Source organism: Choloepus didactylus, chromosome 21 (genome assembly GCF_015220235.1).
Source record: "Choloepus didactylus isolate mChoDid1 chromosome 21, mChoDid1.pri, whole genome shotgun sequence".
In the NCBI taxonomy this organism is placed as follows: Eukaryota; Metazoa; Chordata; class Mammalia; order Pilosa; family Megalonychidae; genus Choloepus; species Choloepus didactylus.
Window position 1 is genome coordinate 5,389,030 of NC_051327.1, and position 20,804 is coordinate 5,409,833.

The 20,804-nt window shown below is 35.9% G+C and overlaps 1 protein-coding gene across 1 annotated transcript in view; it reads right to left on the reverse strand.

Moving 5' to 3' along the window:
- Positions 1 to 20,804, reverse strand: part of LOC119518027 (ATP-binding cassette sub-family A member 3-like) — a 230,794-nt gene that overhangs the window by 22,491 nt on the left and 187,499 nt on the right. The window contains exons 27-28 of the mRNA XM_037815122.1: positions 9,846 to 9,971; positions 9,423 to 9,617 (exon numbers count right to left, since the gene is read on the reverse strand). Of these exons, the coding sequence (XP_037671050.1) occupies positions 9,423 to 9,617; positions 9,846 to 9,971 (321 nt within the window). The remainder of the gene's footprint in view (positions 1 to 9,422; positions 9,618 to 9,845; positions 9,972 to 20,804) is intronic.

The following is a 20,804-nucleotide window of genomic DNA, read 5'->3' on the forward strand; positions in this document are numbered from 1 at the left end:
CCTCCCCTGATCTACAGATTGCTAGGTTTGTTGCTGCAGTTTCTGCCTGAACCCAAGTTGTTTTTCTGGGAAAGAAGTGAGCTTAACCTCTGCTCTAATGAGCCATCTTGGATCTCTGCTCATTTTTTAATAGCGTAGTTTGCATTTTTGTTTTTGAGTTGTAGGAGTTCTTTACATATTCAGAATTCTAGACCTTTATCAGATACTGGATGATGAGTAGACACAGGCTGAGGATGGTCCCAGATGTGATGGTACATATAAGGTACTTGTCATGATTAGGGGGGAAGTGGCTGGGCTCTGGATTTGCTATGAGGGAGAAGGGACAGGTGAATGATCCAGGTGGATATTCCTTTGCCGTGGGAAGTAGCAAAGGAAGTAGCCATGTCCATGAAAACTTATAATTGTGTTGTGTCAGATGTGGGTATATACGTCAGCACAGGTTTCAGCCTTTCTATGGATGGTCTCCTCATTTGTTGTGGAATTAAATGCAGTGCAGTTATGCCATAGAGGTGTGAATTTAATGTAATCTGGACTATGGGCAGTATTTTTGACCACTTGGGGGACAAATTTCTCTCAATAGCCCTTGTTTTAAAACCCCATTATGTTTCTATGATGCCTGCTCCCATAGGATGACAGGGTAAATGAAAAACCAAGTATGATTATTTTTTAATGCCCACTGCATTTGCTTTGCAGTGAAATGAGAGCCTTGGACTGACTATATAACTTGTGACACTCATAAAAGCTGTAAAATAAAATTAGCAGAGGTTGGTGCTTTACATGGTGTTCTGGTTTACTAATGCTTCCACAGTTACAGTCTTAAGGCCATAAAGTGTCCAAGGTAACACATCAACAATCGGGTACCTTTACTGGAGGATGGCCAATGGCGTCCGGAAAACCTCTGTTAGCTGGGAAGGCACATGGCTGACATCTACTCCAAGTTCTGGTTTCAAAATGGTTCTCTCCCAGGACGTTCCTCTCTAGGCCACAGCTCCTCCTCATAATGTCACTCTTAGTTGCTCTTGGGGTTTTTGTCCTCTCTTAGCTTCCTTGGAGCAAGAGTCTGCTTTCAACGGCCATCTTCAAACTGTCTCTCATCTGCAGCTCCTCTTTCGGCTCCTATGCATTCTTCAAAGTGTCCCTCTTGGCTGTAGCAAGCTTGCTCCTTCTGTCTGAGCTTACATAGTGCTCCAGTAAACTAATCAAGGCCCACACTGAATGGGTAGGGCCACGCCTCCATGGAAATTATCCAATCAGAGTTGTCACCTACAGTTGGGTGTGTTGCATCTCCATGGAGACACTCAGTCAAAGAATTACCATCTAATCAACACTAATACATCTGCCCACAGACATAATACATTCAAACTGGCACACATGGGTAAGCCAAGAGAAAGCCTATGTAGTTATCTACCATTGTTAAAGTATTTAAATAGCTCCTGCCACTGTAGGGAGAGACTCAATGAAATCTACTTGTGAGTTCTGATATAGCCATTCTCCTCTGCAAATTTCTCCCATATGATAGGCCAAGTGTCTAGATTTATGGCATATGTTATGGTCACTATGACATTGTGGTAAATGACTCTCCGCTGGGTTGAGTCCTTTCGACTATCTGTTTTCATAACCCCATGAGGCCCAAATGCACTTTGCTCTTGTGTGCCCACTGATAGAAGGGGTAGGATGGCTCATCCCAAAGTTTTGGGGACTACCCCTCCATGAGGCTCACCTGCTTTGATGGCTTGGGTAGTTTGTTGGCTTTGGTATTGTAATGTGCCTCCTCCATGTCTTGTTAGATATGAGCCAAGTTTCTGGTGGAAGTCTGAGCAGGCATGTGCCCATGGGCAACTGAGGAAAGGGGTACTGTTGGCCTTCAAAGGTGGAGGCTAACTGTAGACTCTCTCTTGAGATATTTTTACTGAATAGAACATGTTCACCAAATCTAATACTCCAAACCATTTGCCTATGTTGTTTCGAATGCCATCATTAAGGTAGCAGTATCTAGCAGACATCTAATAAAGGGAACAGTCTTGTTTAACTCTCTATAGTCTATAGTTAGCCTCCACTCGTTTGTATTGGCTAAGCACAAGGCATACCAGGGAACTGAAAGGTAAGATGATAGGAATCAGTACCCACCCCCACCTCCCCACCCCGCCACACACACACCTTTTTAAACTGAGTCAGTTATTACAGGCCATAAACCTTCAGTGTCTTTCTCAGCTGGTACTGTAGTGAATTTATGATCTGCATCAGTTGGAGAAAATTAGCTGTTTCCTACTAGGCAGCACCCACCAACAGAGTAAAAGCCTTAGACTTGTTCCATGAGATTACCTGCTGACTGAGGTCTATTACAATAATGGGAAAAGGGATAATCTCAGGAGGACAACTAGGGTATAAGCATCTTTTAGCAAAATTGGGTCAACTTAGGAGTTAGGCAGGTAATCACCCCTTTGAATAATCTTGCCCCCTCCCCAAGCCTGTGTTTCATTGGATAGGTCCCTTTAAGGAATGAATACTTCTTAGAATTAGAGAGATCTGGGCACGCATGGCCAACAGAGTCAGTGTTGCTTATTATTCGGAGCCCGTACTACAGTTAATGAAGTCAAAGGTGATTGTCCGCCCAAGGAGGCCAACTTCTGCAACCATTGGATTCCTATATGGGGCAAGTCCCTACCACTGACAGAGATTAGGGTCAAGCACAGAGGATAGGGCAGTCTCTTAAAAGTTAACTGCACTTATCACATGAACTAGCAAATTCATTCCTAGCAAATTCTTAGGGGAATTAAGACTTTTGTTCATGTGGAAACCTGTACACAAGTATTTATAGCTGCTCTATTCATAATCACTCAAACCTGGAAAAAACTCAAATTTCTTTCAACAGGTGAATGGCTAAACAAACTGTAGTTCATCTAGGGGCTTGGCAAAGAACAATTGCTAGAAAAAGAAGTACTGGGGAGCTATAAAGCAAACAATCCCAGAGCTTATTGAATTTCACACTAGCTAGTGGAGAAAAACCTAACTGAATGCATGTGATATTCAGTAACCTCCTAGTCTTAACAATATATTAGCCTGAGAGTATAAGGATAAATTATCCATACAGTACAATCTACTCTATACCCACTCTAAAAAATCTGAGACAAGCTTCAAAAGATCGAGTTAATCTGCAAGTAACGTAGCTATCTGCCATAACATGACCCAACCCTCTTGAAGGAGCACAACAAAATATAGAAACCAATAAGGTAAAATGTAAAATTCACTATGTCTGGCATACAATAAAAAACTACGAGAAATGAGAAGCAGCAGGAAAATGTGACCCTTTACCAATAGTCAATAAAACAGAATCAGAAAGAATAGAGAGGATGCAATTAGAAGATTAAGACTTTAAAGCAGCTATTAAAATTATTATAAATATGTTTAAGGATGTAAAGGAAAATATAAATGCAATGATGTGAGAAGTGGAAGATATGAAAAAGAACCAAATGCAATTTCTAAAGATGAAAAACACAATATCTGAAATGAAAATTTATGTGTATGTTATTAACAGCAAATTAGACACTGCAGAAAAAAGAACAGTTAACCTAGACATAGCAAGAAAAACTATCCAAAATGAATTATTGAGAGAATAAAGACTGAAATCAATGAGCAAAATGTCAATGACCCATGGAAGAATATCAAGTAATTTAAAATATGTGTTATCAGAGTCCCAGATAGGGGAGCAGGGTCACAAATTGGAAATTCCTAAACAGTCATGGCAATATTTGCCCTACCATATTTCTTCTTACAATGTGATTTCGATGTGCTTCACCTTTGGAGCTTTGGTCCAGGACCCCTCTTCTTGAAAGTGAGTGGGCTTGTGTATGCTTTGACAAATAGAGTATACTGGAAGTGATGCTATGTGACTTCCAAAGCTGGATTAGAGGAGGCAATTCAGTTTCTCAATTTCCTTCTCCTCCCACCTTTCCACCTTTCTGTTTCCTTTTGGGGAAAAGTCAGCTGTGGTGTGAGGAAGCCTATAGGCCACACAGAGAGGCCATATTTAGGTGCTCTGGCTAATATCCAGCATAATCTGCTGGACATGTGAGTAAGCCATCTTATCACCAGCCCAGTTGAGCCTTCAGATAATTCCAGCACTCAGCCTCAATGTACCTGCTGCCATTTGATTATCTCCAAATAAGACCAATATTGTGGAACAGCAAAATTCCTGACCCACAGCATCTGTGAACATAATAGATGGTTGTTGTTTTATGCCACTAGTCTGGGATGGTTTGTTACACAGCATTATTTGACAGTGATCATCTAAGAGTGGTCAAAATATTTTTAAGAAATAATGGCTAAAATTTTTCCAAATTTATTGAATACTATAAGGACACTGAGCCAAGAAGCTCAACAAACTCCAAGAAGGAAAAATAAAGAAAACAAAAGAACCAGAGAGAAAAAGACACACTACATACAGAGAAAAAAAGAAAAAAAGATAAGAACAACAGAACAACAACAATCTTTTCTTCAGAAACCATGTAAGTCAGGTAGCAATGAAAGGACATCTTTGAATAACTGAAAGAAGGAAGCTGACAACATAGATTTCCATACCCAGCAAAAATATTTTTCAAAAATGAAGGCAAATAAAGATTTTTACAGAAAAAAAGAAATTGACAGTTTCCAGCAGATGATCCCTATAAGAAATGCTAAAGGATGAAAAGAGATGGAAATTTGGATATACACAGAAGAATGTATAGCATTGTAAGTAGTATGTGGGTATTTTTAATTTTTTTCTCAGTTTTTAATCTCTTTAAAAGATAATTGACTAAAGGAAAAACAATGTATGTGGGTTTTATAATATGTAGAAGCAAAATATATGACAACAATAGCACAAAAGATGGGAGGGATAGTTATAAGTGCAGCAGGATAAATATTACCTGAAGGTAGACTATGATAAGTTAAATATGCACTGTGTAAACTCTAAAACAACCACTAAAACAATAACAATAAAAAGAGTTATAACTAATAAAACAATCAAGTCAATATTGTAGATAAAATGAATTATTAAAAATGCTCAATCTAAAAAAAAAAGGCAGCAAAAGAGGAATGAAAGGAAAAAAAAGATGTGGCACAAATAGCCAGATGGTAGGTGTAAACCCAACTATCTCATTAATTGCATTAAATATAAATGCTCTAATGATCCAATTAAAAAGCAGAGTCTGTCAGCCTGGATGAAAAAGCAACATCCAATTCAATGCACTCTTTCAAATATAAAGAAAGAAATGGATCAAGAGTAAAAGAATATATAATGGCCACTTGAGATCTTACCTCTTGAAGATAAAAACTGTAAATTCTAGATAAAATACAAATACCCTGAACATATCAGAGAGAGCCCAGAAGCAGGTAGATTCTAGAGAAGTCAAATTTTGGAGGAAGGAATTACATCAAGTCCTGTTTTTTGGTGGTGTTGTTTATTTGTTTTGTTTGTTTTCTTTTTTGTATTTTTGGTTTTTTGGAGGCAGTCTCGAGTCCATATGATGCAGGGCAAAAGAATATTATGTACAGTCTCTGCTGAAATCTACTGGTTCCAGAAGCATTCAAACACAGCAAACTCAAAGCAGCTCAGGCAAGGACAAAATTATCTCTCCAACATCCCATTAGATGTGTGACAAAATCCATAACAATAAACCCCTTTCCTTGGTAAATGATAAATATATGAAAAGCACATTATTCAATTCTGGCTAATGTGAAGGAAAGTCGGCTGGATGCTTCTAGAAAATTATTCCTCACTCTTAGGAAGGACTTTGTAAAAGAGATATTTCCTCCTATCCTTTGCCGATTTTTCTGTTTTGTTGTTTACCTTTTTCTTGTTGATATGTTGGAGATTTTTTTACATGTTAGATAATATATAAAACTAATTAAATTATTTGTCTTTGATATGAGTTACAATTATTTCATTCATTTTTTTACTTTGTTTATAGTTGATTTTGCAATGCCTTTTGTTGCTGTTATCGTTACAGAGATAATCTTTCCTCTGATGTGTCCTGTTTTTTGTGTTAGTTAGAAATGCCTTTCTTACTCCAAAGTAATAAAAGAATTCTCCCCTGGAAAAAATTAAACTGTTAAAAACTGTTAGTGATATCAAGGAGAAAAATATACAACCATTTCATTAGAGGCCAACATAGCAATTTGTAAAATTTAATACTCATGACAGCTAAAACTCTTAACACACCAGGAGTTGAAACTAATTTTCTCAAACATATAAAGATTGGTTACCAAATATAATATAAAAAGTTGAAATTTCATAGGTAATTCCTGTTAAAGGCAGAAACAAAACATAGATGTCTGGCATCACTGATGGCTCATCTCTATGCAATAACATAAGAAAAAAGTGAGGTAAAAAAATTGAAAGAGAAAGCAAAATTGATATTATTTGCTGATGGTAAGATATTCTCCAGAGATAAGCTAAGATAGACTGCAGACAGGTTAAGCTAAGTGTGATGGTTAGATTCATGTGTCAACTTGGCCAGGTGATGGTACCCAGCTGTCTGGTCAAGCAAGAACTGGCCTAACCATTGCTGCGAGATGTTTGTGGCTGGTTAATAAACCAACAGGCTGGTTTATTAAATCATCAGTCAATTGGCTGCAGCTGTGACTGATGACATCAACAAAGGGCGTGTCTTCCACAATGAGAGAATGCAGTTAGCTGGATTTAATCCAGTCAATCATTTGAAGACTTTTAAGCAAGACAGATAGAGGACCTTTACTTCTTCCTCAACTGACCAGAGAAGCATTTCCTGAGGAGTTCGTCGAAGTTGTCAGTTCGTTTCCTGAGGAGTTCGTCGAACATCTTCATTAGAGTTGCCAGTTTGATACCTGCCCTACGGAATTTGGACTCATGCATACCCACAGTTGCGTGAGACACTTTTATAATTCTTATATTCATAGGTATCTCTACTGATTCTGTTTCCCTAGAGAATCCTAACTAATACACTAAGTGTCTGGATATCAGATCAATATATAACAAATCAACAGTATCAACAAAAACAAAACCCAAAAGATATAGAGAAATTAATCTAGTGTGGTTGTGAAAGACTTTTATGGAGGAAACTACAAAACAATATTGAAGAATGCTTAAAAGACCTGAAGATATGAAGAGCTGTGTTGCACTGTAGGAAAGCAGAAACAGATAAGAAAATTCCTTTGGTGTGAAATTGTTATTGGATTCTTCATGAATAAAATTCTGTCTCCTGGTTAAATACATTCCTCAAAGTTTCTGGTCTGTTGATTATACCAGTTCTATTTTAACTTTTTCTTTATGCTTTAACTTTTTCTTATGTTTCTGTTGCTTTGGTAATTTCAAACGGTATGTGGGGAGAGAAAAGAGGCAGACGATTTTACAGGGTCATTTCATATGGTTGCACAAGCTGTGAACTATACTACTCCAGAGAACTAAACTACAATGTGGAGTTCCCCTTTCCCTGCCAAAGTTCTGCAGTGCATAACCTCCATGTTTGTATATACCCTTGATGCTCCATGTTAACAAATGTTTAATTGTATTCAGGCTACCATATTGAACCCAAAGTTTTTCAGTTCAATAAATTACCATTGATTGAATGACTATTGGGTCTAAGTCACAAGGGATAGGCAGTGCTATAATGCAGAGGTCATGGGTCATCCAGGAGGCTTCTAGAATCTCATCCAAATCTCACCATGTACCATTGAAAGCATTGGCAGCTTTTACCTGCCATGGATCCTCAAGAGCTATAATCTCTGGCATGGCCTTCTCCTGTCAATTTTACCAAGTTGTTACCTTTATCAGCTCTCTCCTCACTGAAACTGCCATTTCAAACCATATAAAAGGGACTTTAGATCCCCTTTTGTCAGTGCCTCAGAGAATATCTCCAAGCTGCACCCTGTAATAGCTTACTCAGACTTGCTGACCTCCATTTCTGAGTCCTTGCATTAGGCTGTTTCACTTAGCTTCTCTGAAATCATTCTTTCAAGGTTTTCCTTTTCCTTCTAACAATATTACTCCTTTTTCTCAATGTTTTTTTTCCAGTTGCTCTTCCTCTGCTCATAATATTTGAACTCATGGTATTTCCTAGGGTTAACAGCACATACCTCTTCTTTTCTGATTCAAGATACTCCCTCAGTAATCCAATATACTTCCATGTTTTAAATTTCACCTACTTTGATGAATCCATCTGAGTTCATGGCACAACTTTGAACTGCCTCCCTGGTATCCACATTTTGAATGCCTCACAGACACCACCTATCAACATATCCACACTTTCTCCTGAAAACATGCTTATCTTGTCCTATTTGCTGTCTTGGTGACTGAAACTGCCACCACTCATTAGTTTAGGCTAAAAACTGCTTTCTTCCTTATACCTCACTCCCAAACCAAACATTTATTCCTGCCAGTTTTTGTTGTTTAAATTATGTTTCAAGACCATCTCCTTATTCCCACAATCACTTCCTTGGCTTATGTCCTAACTATGACTTACTTGGCAAACTGAAAGGAACTCTTAACACTCTTTCTGCTGCAAAGCTCATTCTGTTGCAGTGCTTTCTACATTTCTACTGAAATAATCTTTCTAAAATGCCAATGCGATCACTTCACTTTTCCATTTAATAACCTTTAAAAATTCTCACTAAACTCAAGGTTAATGCTCCATTAATTAGCATTTAATATAGATCTATCAATCAGTTCCCTACCCACTCGTCTCCTAAACTCGTGCTTTATACTCTAGTCATATGGGATAGTTGCCATTCTTTAGGCTCATTACGTGCTCATTCCTATTCCTGCAATCCCTTCTTCATCTGGTTAATCTCATCCTGCAACTTTTCAAAAGCACTCCTTAGTAAACTTTCTGTGTGCAGTTTTTCACTTCAGAGTCTGTTTTTAGGAAATCCAATCTGAGACAGCTGGCTAAGTCTATCCTGCAATATCATTCAAGTGCCACCTCTTCTAAGACATTTTCTCTGTCTACCCTCCAAACCCAAACAAGGTTAGGTCCCCTCATTTATGATCCCACTACTACCCTGTGAATCCCTTTATTATAAGAATCACGACACAATATCATAATGGTCAGTTCATTTGTGTGATTTCCCTACAAGTATGTGAACTCCTTAGGGACAGGAGTCATAATTTATTTTTACAGCTCCAATGCCTTGTTTAGCATATGTTGGATGAACTTTTGAGAGAACTTGCCTTAGTTTCAAAGGACATAAAAGATACTTTCATCTTAGATTCTCATGGTAACACTGCTCTGATTGTCTCACCATCTCTCAAAAATTTATTTCTCCCTCTAGATTTCACTGACTGGGTCAAGAGTTTTCAATATCAATGACTGCATTGATCCATGTCTATGAACTCCTGTCACCTGTCTCTTAGTCATACTCCCAAGTCATCATGCTTCTCACATCTTTGACAGCAATGGTTGTCTTACCTTTCGGATATTTTTGGTGGTGCTATAACCATCAATGAACACATCTCCAGAGGTAGCAGTCTCCTCACCAGTCAGAATTTCAAAAGTAGTAGTTTTGCCAGCTCCGTTTAGTCCAAGCAATCCAAAACACTCCCTCTTTTGGATTGCAAGAGAAATATTTCTCACAGCCAGAACAGGTGGAAATGTAAAATATATCTAAAAAAAATAAAGGAAAACACAATATAGTGAAGCTACTAATAAGTCAAGTTCAGTCAATAGCTCAGACTCTTAGAGACCACTACCTGGGACAGTTTCACAGGAGCTCTTCTATTCTTAGGGAAAATATACGTAGATCATAAATAACCACAGTGAGCCCCTGACACCAATGACATGCTCTTAAGTGGTGATGAAGCCAACATAATGCTGGCCATTGAATGACATTACCTTTATGAGTTCCTTAAGAATCACTATGACATTCAGCAACTCATGACGCCACTCCAGGATTCTCTTCCTTTCTCTTTCTACATCTTCATCTTCAGATTCCCCAGATAAACTTGTGGACACTATATCCTATATTTTCAAGACAGGAATCATAGAGGTGGATGCTCTTTAGGCAACTGATCCATAATTTAGAAACTAGGCTCCTAGCCATGAGCAAAAAGCATGTTTTATCAAAACAGACACTTTGTGAAAAACTGCAATCACAAAAGAGACTATTAATTATAATCAAAAGTGATTTCTTAATAATAAAGCATATTCTAGAAGAATAGAGCTATGAATAGGGAAAGATTATTTTTTCTAAGAGAAAGAGAAGAATTCAGGGACAGGTTCGTGTAAGAACTATCTGAGCTGCATTTTAAAAAATAAATAGGAGTTCATCAAGAGGCAGGATGAGGAAGAAAGAAGAGGGGATAAGTGTTCCATGTAGTAGAAAGGGTGTGAAAGGACACTTTTAAGATTTGTTCCATGATTCTTTTTGCTACTAAACTTTTTATATTAAAATAATTTTTTGATTTACAGAACAGTTTAAAAGGTAGGACAGTTCCTGTGTACCTTTTACCTTTCTCCTAATAGTATCATCTTGTGTAACCATGGTACATTGATGAAAACTAAGAAATTAACATGGCTAAATTCTATTAACTTCATTACAGAGCTTACTCATGTTTTGTGCAAACATGTTGAATACTCTTAATATCCTTTTTCCTGTATACTATTTATTGAAGCATAACATATACTTAGACAAGTTCATAAATCATAAATCTACATCTTAATTATTCTTCACAGATATCTGGATAACTAGCCTTTATAAAAAAAACAGAACATTACCTCAGTAGTAACTACTGTGCTGACTTGTAATGCCATATATTAATTTTCCCTGTTTCTGAACTTTATATAAATGGAATCCTTCTGCACATGCTCTTTTATGCCTGGCTTCTTTCTGCAACATATGTTTTTTGAATTATTCCATGCCATTGTACATAGTTGTAGGTTGTTCCTTCTCATTGCAGTATATTTTCGTGAGAAGACACTTTTAATTCATTTTACTACAGAAAGACTTATGGCTTGCTTCCATTTTTTGCCTGTTATGAGTAATTCTGTAAAGAACATTCTTGTACATGTCTTTCGGTGAGAATGAGCTTGCATTTTGGGGGGTATATACCTGGAAGGGGAACTGCTAACTTATAGCATATGCATATTTTTATATGCATCTGAAGATACTTTAGAGTATAATGCCAATTTTCCAAAGGATTATCAGTTTACATTCCCAACATTAGTGTTTGAGAATTCTAGTTGTTCTATATCTTTAAAAACATATAGTATTTTGATGTGTATATTGTGATGTCTCATTGTTTTAATTTGCACTTACCGATGACTGATGTTGTGCACCTTTATAATGACTATTGGATATTTGGATATCCTTTTTTGTGAAGTCATTGTCCAAATCTTTTGGCCATTTTTAAATTGGGATGTCTGTCTTTTTCTTATGGTAACATTTCTATATATATACTGGAAAAGAGTCTTTTGACAGTTATATACGTACTTCAAAATCTTCTACTCTGTTTTCACTCAATTATGTCTTTTGATAATCCTAAATCTTGCCTTCACTACTGTGAAGTTATTTTATATGTTTTCCCCTAAGATCTTTATTATTTTACCATTCAAATTTACATCTACCTTAAGAAGAATTGTAAATCTACACTGTTTAGAGTGAGGGAGGAGTCAAAGTTCATTAGTTTCCATATTGATATCCAATTGAATCAGCACCATTTATTAAGAAGAATATTCTCTCCCCACTACATTGTGTATCAGCTTTGCCATAAATAAGGAGACTACACATTAGTTTGACCTTTTCTGGATATTCTGTTCCAGTGATTCTCAAACTTTAGCATGCACCAGCATCATTCGGATGGCTTGGTAAAATGCTGAATGCTGCATCCCACCCCCAAAACTTCTGATTCAGTAGGTCTGAGGTTGAACCCAAGAATTTGCATTTCTAACAAATTCCTAGTTGATGCTGATGACCACACTGTGAGAAAAACTATTCTTTTCTGATACATTATTCTATTAGTCTATTTGCTTTAAAAACTATAGTTTATAAACAATATTGATAGTAATCAGTCTATCACTTGTGTTCTTTCTCAAGAATCCCTTGGCTATTATTGTCACTTTATATTTGCATATAAATTTTAGAATTAGCCTTTCAGTTTACACACACAGACACACACATGCGCAAAACTGCTAAGATTTATATTGGGACTGCATTGAAATTTTCAGACACATTTGGGGAGAAATTGTCAACTTCCCACTATTGAGTTTTCCAAAGGATGAATATGGTATATTTTTTCATTTATTTAGGTCTTCTTTAATATCTCAATAGCATCTTGTAATTTTCATTGACGAGATAGTACGTATCTTTTTTTAGATTTTATTATTAGGCATTGATGTTTTTTATGTGATTTAAATCGGACTATTTTACATTTCATTTTTGTTTGTGGCAAGTAAATAGATATACAATTGCTTTTTCTGTATTGACCATTAATTGAGCAATATTTTTTTAGAGAAGTTGTAGCTTTACAGAGTGATCATGCATAAAACAGGATTCCCACCCACTACCCATCACCAATCCCATGCATTGGTGTGAATCATTTGTTACAATTGATGATAGCACATTTTTAAAACTAAACTGTAATTAAAGTCCTTGGTATATTTAGGTTTACTGTAGTTCTGTTACCAGACCAAGATGGTGATTCTTTGACCAGTGCACTCAAATGACCAATTCCTGACACCAGAGTTTCAAAGAGAAGAAGAGTTTTATTGCATGAAGCAGGAGAGCAGATGGCCTACCGAACCAAAATCTGTCTCCCTGAACTGCAGTAATTCTGATAGTTTTATAGTAATAAAAGATTGGCAGGTTTTAGGATAATGAGCACAATGGCTCCAGATGATGTAATTAGAGGTGATCTAATTATTGAGCATGTGCAGATGATCTAATTATCAAGCATGATTAAATGCTTAGTCACAGAAAGAAAATGGCAGCCTTAGTGTGATGATGAGTGCGATTTTTAGTATTTTAATCAGGTATAGGCCACTTATAGGTTAAAGTCTTAGCTCCTATGAATGTCAGGCAGGCCCATTTGGTTAGATCCAAATGGTTATCAAGATAACTTTGTACTTGGGGTGTGTTAGTTCTGGGTTGACCCAAGATACTTCATTAATAAACATTAGGGGCTATCTTTAGTGATCATAAGACTCTAAAGCAAAAAAAAAAAAAAAAAAAAAACAACAGATAAAATGGGTACAAGTGAAGGTTAGTCACACAGTTTTTACAATAACAAGGGCACAAGATAAAGGCTATACAATCATTATCAGAGATCAAGGCAGCTGAATTACAGTTCAGAGATTTCAGGTATTTTCCTCTGTCTACCCTAATATACCAGAAAGTAAAAAGGAGTAGCTATAATAATTCAGTAATCATAATCATCCCTTAAATCCTAATTTCTTGGTTACAGTTCCAAGGATTTTTTTTAATTTTATTCTGTTACCATATATACAATCTAACATTTCCCCTTTTAATCATATTCATATATATATTTCAGTGCTGTTAACTGTGTTCACAATATTGAGCTACCTTCACTGCCATTCACTGTCAAAACAATTTCTTCATTCCAAACAGGAACCTTATATATTTTAAGCCTTAAATTCCCACTCCCTATCCCCACCCCAAACCCTGGTAACCTATATTCTAGATTCTGACTCTATGAGTTTACTTATTCTAATTGTTTCGAATCAGTGAGATCATATAGTATTGTCCTTTGTGTCTGTCTTATTTCACTCAACATAATAAACTCAAGGTTCATCCATGTTGTTGCATGTAACAGGACTTCATTCCTTTTTACGGGTAAATGATAGTCCATTGCAAATATACCACATTTTATTTATCCATTATCAGTTGATGGACACTGGGTTGCTTCCATCATTTGGTAACTGTGAATCAGTTGCTGCTATGAACATTAGTGTGCAAATATCTGTTTGAGTCTCTGCTCTCAGTTTTATTAGGAATATACCAATATAGTGGGGTTGCCAGGTCACATGGTAGTTCTATACTTAGCTTTCTGAGGAAATGCCAAACTGTCTTTCACAGTGGCTGCACCATTTTACATTACAACCAGCAGTGAATAAGTGTTCCTATTTCTTTGCATCCTCTTGAATACTTGTTAATTTATGTTTTTTTTAAATAGCAACCATTCTGATGGGTTTGAAATGGTATCTCATGGTGATTTTGATTTCCATTCCCTGATTGCTGATGTTGTCAAGCATTTGATGTGCTTTATGGTCATTCGTAAATCTTCTTTGGAGAGATGTCTATCAAGTTTTTTTTCCCATTTTTAATTGGGTTGTTATCTTTTTGTTGTTAAGTTGAAGGATTTCTTTATGTTTTCTAGATATTAATCCTTTATAAGATATGTGGTTTCCAAAAATTTTCTCCCATTATGTAGGTGGTTGTTTTACTTTCATGATAAAGTTCTTTGAGGCACAAAAGCTTCACATTTGATGAGGTCCCAATTATCTATTTTTTGTTGTGGTGCTTGTGCTTCAGCTGCAAAGTGTAAGAAGCCACTGCCTCACAAAAGATCCTGAAGATGCTTTCCTACATTTTCTTCTAGGAGTTTGATAGTCCTAGCTCTTATATTGAGGTCTTTAATACATTTTGAGTTGACTTTTGTATATGGTGAGAGGTAGGGCTCCCCTTCTTTTTATTGCAAATGGAGATACAGTTTCTCAGCACCATTTGTTGAAGAGACTATTCGTTCCCAATCGATTGGTCTTTTCCACCTTGTTAAAAAACAGTTGGCTGTAAATGGGTGGGTTGATTTCTAAGCTCTCAGTTCTGTTCCACTGGTCTGTGTGTCTCTCTTTGTGCCATTACATTGCTGTTTTGATCACTGTGACTTTGTAATAAGTTTTAAGATTGGGAAGTGTGAGTCCTCCCAACTTAATTCTTCTTTTTCAAGATTGTTTTAGCTATTTGGGGCCACTTGACTTTCCATATAAATTAGATGATTGGCTTTTCCATTTCTGAAAAGTATGTTGTTGGAATTTTTATTGGAATGCATTGAATTTATAAATTGCTTTGGATAGTATTGACACATTCATGATATTTAGTCTTCCAAAACTTCCATGAACCCCAATGTTCTTTCACTTATTTTGGTCTTCTTTGATTTCTTTTAGTAATATTTTGTAGTTTCCTTGTACAATTCCTTTAAATCTTTGGTTAGATTTACTACTAGATATTTTTTTCTTTTAGTTGCTATTGTGAATGAGATTTACTACTAGATATTTGATTCTTTTAGTTGCTGTTGTGAATGGAATATTTTCTTGATTTCTTTTTCTTCTGATTGTCCATTGTTTGTGTATAGAAGCACTACTGCTTTTTGGATGTTGGTATTGTACCCCACCACTTTGCTGAATTCATTTATTATATCTAGGAGCTTTGTTGTGGATTTTTCAGATTCTTCTGTACATAATATCATATCATCTGCAAATAGTGAAAGTTTTATATCTTTTTTTCCAATTCTGATGCCTTTTATTTCTTATTTTTCCTAATTGCTCTGGCAAAACTTCAAGAACAATAATGAATAACAGTGGTGGCAGTGGGAATCCTTGTCTTGTTCCTGATCTCAGATGGAACACTTTCAGTCTTTCACCATTAAGGAGGATGTTAGCTGCAGGCTTCTCACATTTTGAGGAAGTTTCCTTCTATTCCTGTTTTTCTAAGTGTTTTTATCAAGATAAGGTGCTGTATTTTGTCAAATGCCTTTTCTGCATCAGTTGAGATGATTGTTTTTAAAAAAATTTTATTGAGATATATTTGTATACCATATAATCCATCCAATGAATACAATCAGTGTCTCACAATGTCATTGCCTAGTTGTGTAATCATCATCATACTCAATTTTAAATCATTTATTTTCATTCCTCCAAAAAGAAAACTAACAGATAGACATATAAAAAGAAAACCCAAAACACTCCCTACTCTTTTCCCCCTCCTATTATTCACTCCTAGTATTGCTGTGCTACACTTGCTACTGTTGATTGAGGGTATTAAGATATTACTGTGAACTATAGTCTCCAGCTTGCAATAGGTACTTGTCTCCCATATACCAATATATTATTTCCTCTTTGTACAAGTGTCATATATTTGTACTTGTTCATGAAAGATCTCATTTACATTTGTAATGTTAATCTTAATGTCCACCTCACTGTGTTATGCAATCCCATATTTAAACCTCTAGCTTTCCCTCTGGTGACATACATGACTCTAAACATCACCTTTCAACCAAATTCATCTACAATTCAACACTATTACTTATAATCCCAATAATGAGAAACCCTCACCTCTATCCACATCCAAACATTTAAGTTCAAACCTCGTTAAAAATTCTGTACATAATAGGGCAACCACTCCCCTATTCTTTAGCTTAAATCTATCTCTTGGTAATCTATAGTCTACATTTTGTGACTATGAGTTTACATATTCTGGTTAGTTCATTTTAGTGAAATCATATAGTATCTGTCCTTTTGTGTCTCACTTATTTCACTCAGAATTAGGTCCTCAAGATTCATCCATGTTGTCACATGCTTCAGGGCTTCGACATCTTCCTACCTCTGAGTAATATTCCATTTTATGTATATACCACAGTTTGTTTATCCATTCATCAGTTGATGGACACTTGGATTGTCTCCATCTTTTGGCAATTGTGAATAATGCCACTATGAATATCAGTGTGCAAATATCTGTTCATGTCCCTGCTTTCAGATCTTCTGGATATATACCAAGTAGTAGTATTGCCAGGTCATAGGGCAAGTCAATATTTAGTTTATTGAGGAACTGCCAAGCTGTATTCTGAGGAACTGTACCATTTTACATTCCCACCAGCAGTGAATAAGTGTTCCTATTTCTCCACATCCTCTCCAATACTTATAGTTTCCTGTTTGTTTAATAGGGCCTTTCACATAGGTATGAAATTGTATCTCATTGTGGTTTTGATTTGCATTTTCCTAATAGTTAATGAAGATGAACATCTTTTCATGTGCTTTTTAGCCATTTGTATTTCCTCTATGAAGAAATGTCTATTCATGTCTTTTGCCCATTTTTAAATTGGGCTGTTCATCTCTTTATTGTTGAGTTTTAGGATTTCTTTATATATACTGGATATCAAAGTCTTATCAGAGTTGGTTGCCTGTTCACCCTCTTTACAAAGTCCTTTGAAGCACAGAAGTATTCGATCTTGAGGAGTTCCCATTTATCTATTTTTTTCTTTCATTGCTTGTGCTTTGGATTAAGGGCTAAGAAGATACCTTCTATCACTAGGTCTTCAAGATGCTTCCCTATGTTTTCTTCTAGTTCTATGGTCCTGGCTCTTATAATTAGGTCTTTGATCCACTTTGAGTTCATTTTTGTGTAGGGTGTGAGGTAGTGGTCCTCTTTCATTCCTTTGGATATGGATGTCCAGTTCTCCCAGCACTATTTATTGAAGAGACTATTCTGTCCCTTTGGAAGCCTTGTCAAAAATCAATTCAACGTAGGTCTGAGGGTCTATTTCTGGACTCTCAATTTTATTCCATTGGTCAATATGTCTGTCTTTATGCCAGTACCATGCTGTTTTGACCACTGTGGACTTATAAGCTTTAAAATCAGTAAGTGTGAGTCCTCTCACATCATTCTTTTTCAGGATGTTTTTTGCTATTCAAGGCCCTTGCTCTTCCTAATAAGTTTGATAACTAAATTTTCCAACTCTGCAAATTAGGTTGTTGAAATTTTGATTGGTATTGCATTGAATCTATATATCAATTTGGGTAGAATTGACATCTACATGACATTTAGCCTTCCTATCCATGAATACAGAATGTCTTCCCACCTATTTAGGTCTTCTTTGATTTAGTCTCCTGTGTACAGGTCCTTTACATCCTTGGTTAAGTTTATTCTTAGACACTTGATTCTTTTAGTTGCTATTGAGAATGGAATTTTTAAAATTATCTCCTTGTGTAGCTCATTACTAGTGTATAGAAACACTACTGTTTATTGCATGTTGATCTTGTATCCCATCATATTGCTGAATTCTTTAATTAGCTCATGTAGCTTTGTTATAGTTTTCTCGGGATTTTCCAAATATACGATCATGTCAACTGCAAATAATGAGTTTTACTTCTTCCTTTTCAATTTGAATGCCTTTCATTTCTTTTTCTTGCCTATTTACTCTAGCTAGAACTTCTAGCACAATGTTGAACAACAGTGGTGACAGTGGGCATCCTTGTCTCATTCCTCACCTTAGACGGAAGGCTTTTGGTCACTCACCATTGAGTGCAATGTTAGCTGTGTGTTCTTCATATATGCTCTTTATCACATTGAGGAAATTCCTTCAATTTCCACCTTTCAAAGTGTTACTATCAAGAAAGAATGAATTTTTTCGAATGCCTTTTCAGCATCAAGATGATCATGTGTTTTCTCTTTCAGTTTGTTAATGTGTTTCATTAATTGATTTTCTTGTGTTGAAACACCCTGGCATACCTGGAATAAAACCCACTTGGTCATTGTGTATAAGTCTTTTAATGTACCATGGGATTTGATTTTCAAGTATGTTATTGAGAATTTTTGCATCTATATTCATTAAGGAGATTGGTCTGTAGTTTTCCTTTCTTGTAGTATCTTTATCAGGTTTTAGTTTTGGAGTGATGTTTGCTTCATAGAATGAGTTGGGTAGTGTTCCCTGTTCTTCAATTTTTAGGAAAAGCTTGAGCAGGAATGGTGTTAATTCTTCTTGGAATGTTTGGTAAAATTCCCCTGTGAAGCCATCTGGTCCTGGACTTTTCTTTGTAGGCAGGTTTTTGATGACTGATTCACTCTCTTTACTTGTGATTGGTTTGTTGAGATCTTTTATTTCTTCTTGAGTCAGTATATGTTGTTCACATGTTTCTAAGAAATTGTCCATTTCGTCTAAGTTGTCTAGTTTGTTGGCATACAATTGTTCTTAGTATCCTCCTAAGATCTTTTTATTTCTTCAGGGTTTGTGGTAACGACCCCATCTCATTTCTGATTTTACTTACTGAATCGTCTCTCTTTTTGACATTGTCAGTCTGGCTAAGGGATTTGTTTTCCAAGAACCAACTTTTTGTTTTATTGATTCTATTGTTTTTTGTTGTTGTTCTCCATTCCATTTATTTCCACTTTTAATCTTTGCTGTTTCTTTTCTTCTGCTTCTTGTTAATTTTCTGCTCTTTCTCTAGTTTCTTCAGTTGTTCAGTTAGGTCTTTGGTTTTAGCTCTTTCTTCCTTTTTAATGGAGACATTTAGAGCTATAAATTTCCCTGCATCTCATAAATTTTGATATGTTGTATCCTTCTTTTCATTCATCTCAAGATACCTACTGATTTCTCTTGCAGTTTCTTCTTTGATCCACTGATTATTTAAGAGTGTGTTGTTTAACCTGCATATATTTGTGAAAATTCTGGTTCTCTTGTGGTTATTGATTTCCAACTTCATTCCCTTGTGGTCAGAGAATGTGCTTTGAATAATTTCAATCTCTTAAAAATTATTAAGACCTTTTTGTGACCCAGCATATAGTCTATCCTGGAGAATGTTCCATGAGCACTTAAGATGAATGTATATCCTGAATGGGGTGCAATGATATAGATATGCCTGTTAGTTCTAATTCATTTATCACATTATTTAAGTTCTCTATTTACTTATTGATCCTCTGTCTAGATATTCCATCTATTGAAAAGAGTATTGAGGTGAAGTCTTCCACAATTATTGTAGAAACATCTATTAGTCCCTTCAGTTTTGCCAGTGTTTGCTTCATGTACTTTGGAGCATCTTGATTAGGTGCATAAGTATTTATGACTGTTAATTTCTTCTTGGTGAATTGCCCCTTTAATTAATAGACAGTGTCCTTCTTTGTCTTTTGCAACATTTTTGCATTTAAAGTCTATTTTATCTGATACTATTATAGCTACCACAGCTTATTTTTTGTTATTGTTGCATGGAATATCTTTTTCCATCCATTCATGCTCAAATTATTTTTATCTTTGGGTCTAAAATGAGTCTCTTGTAAACAGCATATAGATGAATCATATTTTTGTTATCATTTCCCAATCGTTGTCTTTTTATTGGGGAGTTTAATCCATTAACACTCAATATTATTACTGTAAAAGCCATCCTTACTTCAACCATTTTATCCCTTGGCTTTTGTCAGATCTCTTTTTATCCCTTTAGTTACCCTTACTGATAATCCTCATTTCTACACTCTCCTCCAAGCCTCTCTTTCCTGTCTTTTTTTTTTTTTTTTTCAGTCAACAGAGCTCCCTTTAGTAGTTCTTACAGGGTAGGTCTCTTATTAACAACTGAAGCTTTTGTTTATCTGTGAAAATTTAAGACTCGCCCTCACTCTTGAAGGACAGCTTTGCTGGATAAAGAATTCTCGGCTGGCAAAATGTGTCATACCACTGCTTTCTCGCCTCCCTCATGCCCAATGAGTAGTTGGCACTTAGTCTTATGTTGCTTCAATTGAATGTGGAGAATTGCTTTACTCTTGCTGCTTTCAGGATTCTCTTGTCTTCAACATTTTTCTCATTAGTATGTGTCTTGGAGTGGGTCTATTCAGTTTTATTCTATTTGGAGCAAGTTGGGCTTCTTGGACTTGCATTTTTGTGTCTTTTATAAGGGTTGGGAAATTTTCTGCAATTATCTCCTCAAATAATCTTACTGGCCCTTTATTCTTCTCTTTTCCTTCTGGGCCACTCATGATTCTTACAATTCTGTACTTCCTGTTGTCAATCATTTCCCTGAGATCTAATTAATTTTTTTCCATTTTTTCTCCATTTGTTCTTTTGTGCATTCAAATTC